The sequence below is a fragment of the Rattus norvegicus genome, chromosome 7, assembly GCF_021556685.1.
Source record: "Rattus norvegicus strain SHRSP/BbbUtx chromosome 7, alternate assembly SHRSP_T2T, whole genome shotgun sequence".
Classification (NCBI taxonomy): Eukaryota; Metazoa; Chordata; class Mammalia; order Rodentia; family Muridae; genus Rattus; species Rattus norvegicus.
In genome coordinates, this window is record NC_141540.1 from 11795802 (window position 1) to 11805507 (window position 9706).

Here is a 9706-nt window from a genome sequence, read left to right on the forward strand (position 1 = left end):
AAATAGCCTAAGTAATTTGTTAATCTAGCAAGTTTAAGTTAAATAGAAAATAAAATTCTACAAGAAGAAAATTTATCTATATACATGTAATTTAAGAATTTTGTTATGAGAAGATACTCACACTCCCCTGTTAGTTAGATGCACAGAACTAAAGATTATGGAAACATCTGGAAAGGAAAAACTTAATGTACCTTAAACACTCAGTGAGTGACATGCCTCAGATCACAAACAATGCAATTGAGAGTTGCTGACTATTTTACTACTGGTGTTTCAATAGCATGTCTAAACATTGTCTCATTGTTTTGTAGAGAACAAAATCTTTGAAGCACATGTTTTAAAGCTTCCTTTACCTGCTTATTCCTTAGGGTGTAAATGAAAGGGTTTAGCAAAGGGGCCACAGAGGTGTTGAGCACAGCTACACCTTTATTTAAGGTCACCCTCTCCTTGGCTGATGTTTTCATGTACATGAAGATACAACTCCCATAAGTAATAGAGACAACAACCATGTGTGAAGAGCAGGTGGAAAAGGCCTTTCTCCGTTGCTGAGCTGAAGGGAACTTTAAAATGGTTTTGATGATGACTATGTAGGAGAGAATCACTAAGATCAAGGTGATGACAAGTGTCATGACAGCTAAGACAAAAGCCATCAATTCTATGAAATGTGTGTCTGTGCAAGACAGCTGAAGGACAGGAGAAGTGTCACATAGGAAGTGGTCTATTGTTTTGGAAGTACAGAAATCAAGTTTGAGTCCCAAGAGCAAAGGGGGGAAGATGACTAAAAACCCAGTTCCCCAGGAGCTGAGGACAAGTAGGTGACACACTTTGCTGTTCATGATGATGGGGTAGTGCAGTGGTCTGCAGATGGCTGCATAGCGATCATAGGACATGGCAGCCAGGAGGTAGAACTCTGTGGCCCCTAGTAAGAAAAAGAAGAATAATTGAGCTGCACAAGCATTGTAGGAAATTGTTCTGTCACCTGAGAGAATGCTTATCAGGAACCTGGGAATACACACTGTGGTGAATGCAATTTCTAAGAAAGAGAAATTCCTGAGGAAGAAATACATAGGAGTCTTGAGGTGGGGGTCCAACAGGGTAAGAAGGATGATTATGAAGTTGCCCATCACACTTAAGATGTAATTGAAAAAGAGAAACAGAAAAATTGGAATTTGTAGCTGAGGGTCATCTGTCAGTCCAAGCAAAATGAACACAATCTCCACAGATTGGTTCTTCATTTCTGTTTTGTTCTAACAAATTTATAGAAGATATTAAACCAAAATCACATCTAGTGAAACATATTTCTTCTTTCATAGCCATAAAAATTTAGTATTTAAAATCTTAATGCATAAATATTTTAATCAGCAAGTTTCAGTTCTTCCCATGAACATTTGCCCGTCCACATTACTTGACTGACAAGAACTCATATTCTTCTCATGTGCAGATGTGAGTCAACACCTGTTCCAATTAGTGAAAGCATGTTAGTCACTTGAAACAGTTTTCAGTTTTAATAGTGTTCATTTCATGAGAGTTTTTTTAAATATTTTTCAATGATATTAAATAGTTTACATTGCTTAATCTCATTGATATCTCAAGTTACTTTGCACCTAAATTAGAAAATAATTTTATGAAACACTTTTATTCACAGTGGCCTCAATAGCTAACAATATTGTTCAACTAAACAGGATTTAATACTAAAAAGATGAGAAATTTTCTCACACAGAATAAATTGAAAGAGAAGAATTTTCAAAATAGTAGAAAGGCAAGCATCCATGATTAGGAAGATGATGTCCATGTCCACATTGTTAGAGCCTTGAAAGTAATTGAAATTAAGAAAGATACTACAAGTCTCAAGAGTGTGCCATCAACGTTTGTGATATACAGCTGTGAGATACAGTTTGTAAGATAGAGTTCCAGTCAAGGCTAGATGCCCCAGTGTAGAAGAATATCAGGGAAGTGGGGTGTGAGGGAGGGGTGAATGAGTGAGGGAGAACCCTCACAGAAGCAAGGGGACATGGGATAGTAGGTTTTTGCAGGGGAAACCAGGAAAGGGGATAACGTTTATAAAATGAAAATAAAACATGTTAGAAAGAAACAAAAACAAACAAACAAACAAGGTACAGTTAACTGCTGCTGCCTTTTGGCTCAAAATAGACTGAATGGGGAAGAAGAATCAGTCAGGAGAAATAACAGTTCTAATTAATATGTCCTAAGATTAGAAAACTGACGTTCATAATACACATGTGAAACCACACCATGACTTAAAAAGTTGTATGTTTATTTCTATACAACATACTGTTTGTATCTGTGGATAATTAAATGTTACTACATATTTACAGTAAGACCCATTTGCCTTTCAAAACCCATATTTATTGAAATAAATCTAGATTATCCAAATGATAACCTATTTTATTTAAGTAGTAACAAGCTCAAAAGTTTCTGGTTTTTGGATTTTTGTGTTTTGTTTTTTGTTTGTTTTTGTTTGTTAGTGTAGAACCCAGAGCCTTACTCAGCTAAATAATTCCTGCACTATGGAGTTTCACTCCCAGCACAAAATTTGTTTTGTGGTTAATGATTCTGAGTTTCAGATAGTTCAGAGTAATTTCTATTGCGTGCCCCTTTGAAGTCTTCTAAACCCTCTCTCTGATGGCATTTCCCTGAAGTACCACTTCTCTCATATATTATTACAAATTTTAATGTAGATGGCTGGAAATAGCTGATTGCCTTTCTATGAGCTAAATAGTGTAGGGTATAGTGTGGTGATTTAATAAATAGAGAGGAAGCAGTTTTTCAGGCTTTTAGGGGAAGAGGAATTTAAAGTCAAGGGAAATAAACTCAAAGCAGCCCAAAATTAAATGTATCTGTCTAAATTAGAAGAATTCACAGTAAAAATTAAACAAACCTAAATGATCAAAACTACAGCTGTCAATGGACAATGCAAAAATTATGTGAAATACTGATACAGAATATGCCTTCATTACAAATTCTCATTTCTTAAATAGCAAGTAAGAGCACAATGTATTTTAAGAAAGCATGATCTAGAGGAAAAGAAAAGGTTAGGTCTCAAATTTCAATTTACGGTAGATGATGCAAAATCTGGTGAAAAAAATGTTGAAAATAAAGACACCCTAACACAATTATAATATTAAATATCAGGGCACCTTGCAATTAAATAAGTAGAAATGCTTGGTTTTGCTCTATCTATTCATATAAAAATTCCTATTGTCAATATTCTACATATTTTTCATGGATAGGAAATTTGAAGATAAAAATTATATTCAGGTTGTGTTTGAGACAGGAGGTGAAATGAAGACAGACTAGTTTGAGAAGACATGCCTCTGAAATTTCAATTGCATCAAGAATTTGGACAGACTTTGAAAAATAATTCTTACTAAAAGCCAAGTTATACACACTTCCTCTAATAAGATGTAGGAAACAATCTAAGGGAAAAAATCTCTTCCTGGGTTACTTTTACTTTTTAACACTAGTTAAAATTGAAATTTAAATGGATTTCATGTAAGATCATGTCTTCTACACTGAGGCTACTAAGAGTAATATTTCAACTATGTCAACTTCTAATGCAAGTAGTATTGTTTAGAAGCAGAAAAAATAAAAACACAAAGAGCCAAAACAAATGAAAACATTTTCCCAGCCTCCCTGACATGAGGTTTTAAGAGAACTTACCTAATATATGTAATGTAAATAAAAGAATTAGACAATATTCCAGGCAGGTAAATCAGAATAATTAAAAGAACAATAATAGCTCAAACATGATTTATTAAAGACAGGATCTGCATTTTTCTTGTTTGTTATTAAATTATTGGATCAAGAATGCCCAGTTCACAGGAGCATGTTAGATGGCTGTGAAACCTTACAGATGTTCCCATTTACCCAAGTCATCACAATGAAAACACTGGTACAAATACACCTTCATGTAATAAAATTCCATTGCAATTGACTTTTCCTGCCTCAAGAATCACATTTGTATTTAGTCTCATGCTTTAAAAGTTCCCTGCAGAATAAAATATACAAGTTAAGGAATACAATTATGTTCAGTTTGTTCAATGGAATGTAAGAGAATATTAAAAATTCAATGTTTCTTTCCATTTTACACCATGATTGTATTGACTACTGATGTTGTACAATTATCTACAAATCAAATATAAATGGCAAAAATACGAACCCTTTTATTGTTCAGCATTTTTCTTAACAGGCTCTCTGCCCAAATTTGAGCAGGCTCTCTGTACTTCAAAACAGCCATCATCCTTGTGAATACAAAGCATATATAATCCATCTTTCTCCACACATTCCTCATTCTACCACTAAACACATGCTGAATAAATGTTCTCTTAGAAGTATTTTTGACTAATTTATTTCATATTTATATGGAAAGTCTATCATATCATTCTCCAGTCTACAGTTCCCCCCAGGTCAACTGTTATAAACCTTGCTGAATGTTCCATAAAGTGTTATATAGAATTTTACTGTCTGATGATACCAGCAAGTTCTTGTTTCTTAGTATTCTACAGAAAAATCTCACAAGAATAGAGAATTCTCAGTGTAACTAGGATCCACATATATGATTTCCTGGGGGACTTATTAATTGTATAATACAGAAATGTTTTTTATAAAAATAATCTTCTGAATAGATAACACACACACACACATACACACACACAAACACACACACCACCTCTTTTACGTTCTTAATCTTTGCTTTCAGAATATTGATCTCTCTACTATTTGACTATCACGACATTTTATCTATGAAATTGTGGCTCCATAATTCTGTGTTATTTAAGTGGATATTAAAGTGAAAATGTAAGGTGAAGAAAGAATTTAATGTGCTTTAATCATAGCACTGAGGAGGCAAAAGCAAGTGGTACTGTGTTCAATGCAAGCCTGGTCTACATTGTATGTTTCAGACTAGTTTAGTGACTAGGCATAATGAGAATCTTAAGTTTTAGACTGATGTAGAACAATTGACCTTAAAAGACAACTACCATACTACAACATTTTTCTTGTCTCATTTGCTTAAGAATAATTCCTATGAAGCAAATCAATTTGTTGATATATTTCGAATCTGTATTGAGTAGTTCTTCATTGAGATACTGTACCATATAATACATTTATTTTATTTCTTATATTTAAAAGAAGCTTTGACTTTTAGTGTATTCTGATGACATACTTTCCCTGTACATTCTCTTATGTATCAGCTCACAGTTTTTCTAATTTATGTTTCAATTAATAAAATTATGTGTATGGTGATAGTTCACATATACTTGGCCCAGGGACTATTTGGAGGTATGGCCTTGTTGGAGTAGATGTAGCCTTGTTAAAGGAAGTGTGTTACTGTGGGCATGGACTGTAAGACTCTCAGCTGCCTGGAAGCTAGTCTTCTCCTAGCTCCCTTGAGAACATGATATAGAAGTTTCAGCTCCTCCTGTACCATGCTTCCCCAGATATTATCATTCTTGATGAACTTGATGATAATGAACTGAACCTCTGAACCTCTAACTCTAAGCCAGTCCAAATTAAATGTTGCCTTTTCCTCAGCCGTCTCAATTAACCTGGACCCCCAATATCTCTCAGATACTAGAACACCAAACAGGCAGCACACACCATCTGAAATGAGGCCGTCAACACATATGTAGCAGAGGACTCCTGGGTCTGGGTTCAGTCAGAGAAGATGCACGTAACCCTCAAGAGACTGGAAGCCCCAGAAAGTTTAGAGGTCTGGTGGGATGGATGGGGTGTGGACATGCTTGTGGAGATGGGGTGGCAGAAGGAGGTGTGAGATATGGTACAGTCACAGTGGTGGGGGGTGGACTGGGAGGGGAATAAAATCTGTAGTGTAAAAATAAATAAATAAATAATAATTTAAAAAAAAAACAAAAAATAAGAGTTACCCCAAGATACTTTATATTATTTGTGACTATTGAGAAGTTTGTTTTTTCACCAATCTTTCTCAGCACATTTATCATTTGTATAAAAGGAGGCTACTGATTTATTGAGATCATTTTATATCCAGCCACTTTGTTTATCAGCTGTAGACACTCTAACTAGAATTTTGGGGGTTGCATATATACACTATCATGTCACCCACAAATAGTGATACCTTCACTTCTTCCTTTTCAAATTGTATCCCCTTGATCTCCTTTTGTTGTCTTACTGCTCTAGCTAGTACTTCTAATACTATCTTGAATAGAAACGGTGGAGTGGGCATCATTGTCTTGTCTGTGATTTCCGTGGGATTGCTTCAAGTATGCTTAGTCTTCTCCTGTATAGTTCAATTCAACTGCAGACAATCATCAGTTAATAATTTCAAGAAAAAGTACACAAAAATGTGGATGCTTCAGTCCTTTTTAGAATAGGGAACAAAATACTCACAGGAGGAAATAAAAATAAAAAGTGTGAAGTAGAGCAAAGACTGAATGAAAGGCCTTCCAGAGACTGCCACAAATGGGGATCCATCCCATATACCCAGTCACTACTGTGGATGCCAAGAAGTGCATGCTGACAGGAACCTGATATAGTTGTCTCCTGAGAAACTTTGCCAGAGCCTGACAAATACAGAAGCAGATGCTCACAGCCAACCATTGGATGGAGAAGGGTGTCCCTAATAGAGGGGGTAGAGAAGGGACTGAAGTACTGCAGGGCTTTGCAACCCATAGAAAGAACAATATCAACTAACCAGACACCCCAGAGCTCCCAGGTCCTAAACCGCCAAGTAGAGTATACATGGAGTGAACCATGGCTCCAGCCACATATGTAGATGAAAATGGTCTTGTTGAGCATCAATGGGACGAGAGGTCCTTGGTCCTGTGAAGGCTTGATGCACTGTAGGGTAATGCCATGGCAGGGAGGGGGAAGGGTTGGTGGGGAACCACTCTTAAGAAAGTAGGAGGAAGTAGGATGGGATAGGGGGTTCCCCAAGGGCAAACCAGAAAGGGAGATAATATTTAAAATGTTTATAAAGAAAATATCCATTTTAAAAAAGAAAATATATTGATTTGAAAAAAAAAGTGTTGCCTTGATCATACAGTCTGCTATCAGAAGTAAAGTCACATATATTTAAAAAAAAAAAACCTTAGTTTTTATAACGTTAGCTTCTACTTAATTTTTCTCTACATGACTCAGTAAGTCCCCAGCAATTAGATTATTCCCAAGAAGTAGTCAATTCTGCCAAATTAGGATTTTGGTTTCTATCTTCCTTAACACTGGAGTTGGTTTTTATAGATTTAAAAAAAATTAGGGTTCACCTAGAGCACAGTCAGCAGAGGTGAGGTAGGCATGGTACCCTGAACTCTATTGTCTTGCCTGCAACTCTCCCTGTCATCCCAGTGAATCTTCCAGAAGTGTCCTGCTTTCCTGAGGAGACCTGCAGGGGATCCAGTTTTAACCCTTCACCCAGCAATCCCTTACCAGTCAGGTCCATCTGGAGCTAAGCCAGCCAAGGTGAGTTCCTAGTGATTCCCTGACTTCCATGGTCTGACCCAGGATTCAGGCTGCCATTCCAAGAAGACTTTTGGGGCCATAGGAATATCCACTTTAAACCACCATACCCAATCCCCTACCTGCTGGGTCCACCTGGGGCACAACAGCAGAGGTGAGCAGCATGATGTCCCCAAGGCATCCTGAAGGCATTAAGAGCATTCAGCAAAGCCAGGGACAATCAAATAGCTAAGTGATAGTGAAAGAAAACAATCCTCAAGAACCAGGGCAATATGGTAGGACCAGAGCCCAGCTATCCTTCTATAAGTCCTAGATACAGCTGAAACACAGATGATAACCTGTATCCAAACTTATAAAGATAATAGAGGGCTTTTGAAAGAGGGAATAAATAAATCCTTTAAAGAAATGCAGAAAAATACAATCAAACATGTGACAGAAATGAGTAAAACTTCCCAAGAACTGAAAATGTAACTGGGGCTTATCCTGACTCTGTTAGCTGCCTGCAGATTCCCCTAACTAGGCTGTCTTGTCTGACTTCAATGGGAGAGGATGTGCCATTGATGCAGTGACTTAAGGTGACATGGTAAGTTGGTTCTTAGTGAGAAAAGATAATCCTCCTGCCAGACAATAATCAAAACACTGAATATACAGATAAAAGAGAGAATACTAAAAGCTCCAAGGGGAAAAAAGGCCAAGTAACATGTAGTTAGACCTATCATCATTACACCTGACTTTTCAACAGAGAGTCTAAAAGTTAGAAGGGCCTGGACAGATTCCCTGAAAATTTAAAAAAGACCACAGATATCAGTGCACACAAATATACCCAGCAAAACTTTCAAACACCATAAATGGAGAAAACAAGATATTTCATGACGAATCTAAATTTAAAGAATATCTACTCACAAATCCCGCTCTGCAGAAGATGCTAGAAGAATATCTCCAACCTCTGGAGGCTAACTATACTCAAGAAAGCACAGAAAATAAATAACACATACCCCCACATCAGTGAATGAAAAAAAGAAAAGCACACATCACACACACACACACACACACACACACACACACACACCAACATCAAAATAAAAGGTGTTAACAATTAACAATTTCTGGTCTAATACTTCTCAATGGACTCAAATTCCAAATAAAAATGCAAATGTTAATAGAATGGATATGAAAACAAAATCCATTATTCTGTTCTATATAAGAAATGCACCTCAGCAAGAAAGATAGACATTACCTCAGAGTAAAGAGCTAGAAAAAAGGTTTTACAAGAAATGGACACAAGAAGCCACCTGGAGTAGCCATTTTGATATATAATAGATTTTCACCAAATTTAATCAAATGAGATGAAAAAGAACACTTCATTCTTATTAAAGGAAAAAAAATCTACCAAGATAATGTCTCAGTTCTGGACGTCTCTGCATCAAACGCAAGGGCACCTATATCTGTAAATATATATATATATACATATATATATATATATATAAAATAAAAACCACTACTGAAGCTTAAATTATTGCACATCAAACCTCAAAGCGGGGAGGGGGAAAGGGGATACTAACATTTAAAGTATAAAAACATAAAATATCTAATAAAATTTTAAAAGTGTAATAAGAAATAAAAAAAGAGTGGGAGATTCCAACACTCCACTTGCACCAATGAGCAGGTCCTCCAGACAGAAACTAAACAGAAAAATATGAAATAACAGAGTATCTGATTCAAAAAGACCTAACAGAAAGATGATCAATTAGATAGATGATGGATAGATACATACATACATACATACATACATACATACATACATACATACATGCATGCATACAAACATACATACCATTTCACCCTAAAACAAAAGAATATACTAACTCCTCAGCACCTAAGAGAACTTTCTCCAAAATTAACAGTATAATCAATCACAAAGCAAGCTTCAAGAGATACAGCAAAACTGAAACAACCCCCTGTGTCTTATCAGATCACCATGGTTTACAGATGGAATTCAACAATTGAAACAACAGGAAGCCTATCAACTAGTGGAAACTGAATAACTCTCTACTCAATAATAACTGGGTCATAGAAGAAATAAAGAAATTAAAGAATCTACGATTCAATGGAAATGAGGGCACCACATACCAAATTTATGGGACATTGTAAAAGCAGAAAGTTCAGAACGCATATTCATAAAGAGGTTAGAGAGATCTCATACGAGCAACTTAAAAGAACTCCTGAAATTGCTAGAACAAAAGACAAAAATAAAACC

At 36.0% G+C, this 9706-nt stretch overlaps 1 protein-coding gene across 1 annotated transcript; it reads right to left on the reverse strand.

Annotated features, from left to right (window-relative positions):
* Positions 1 to 251: 251 nt before the first annotated feature.
* Or6c215 (olfactory receptor family 6 subfamily C member 215) lies at positions 252 to 1232 on the reverse strand. Its single transcript, NM_001001362.1, is given in 1 exon segment — positions 252 to 1232. A coding segment is annotated over 1 exon segment (981 nt).
* Positions 1233 to 9706: the final 8474 nt, after the last annotated feature.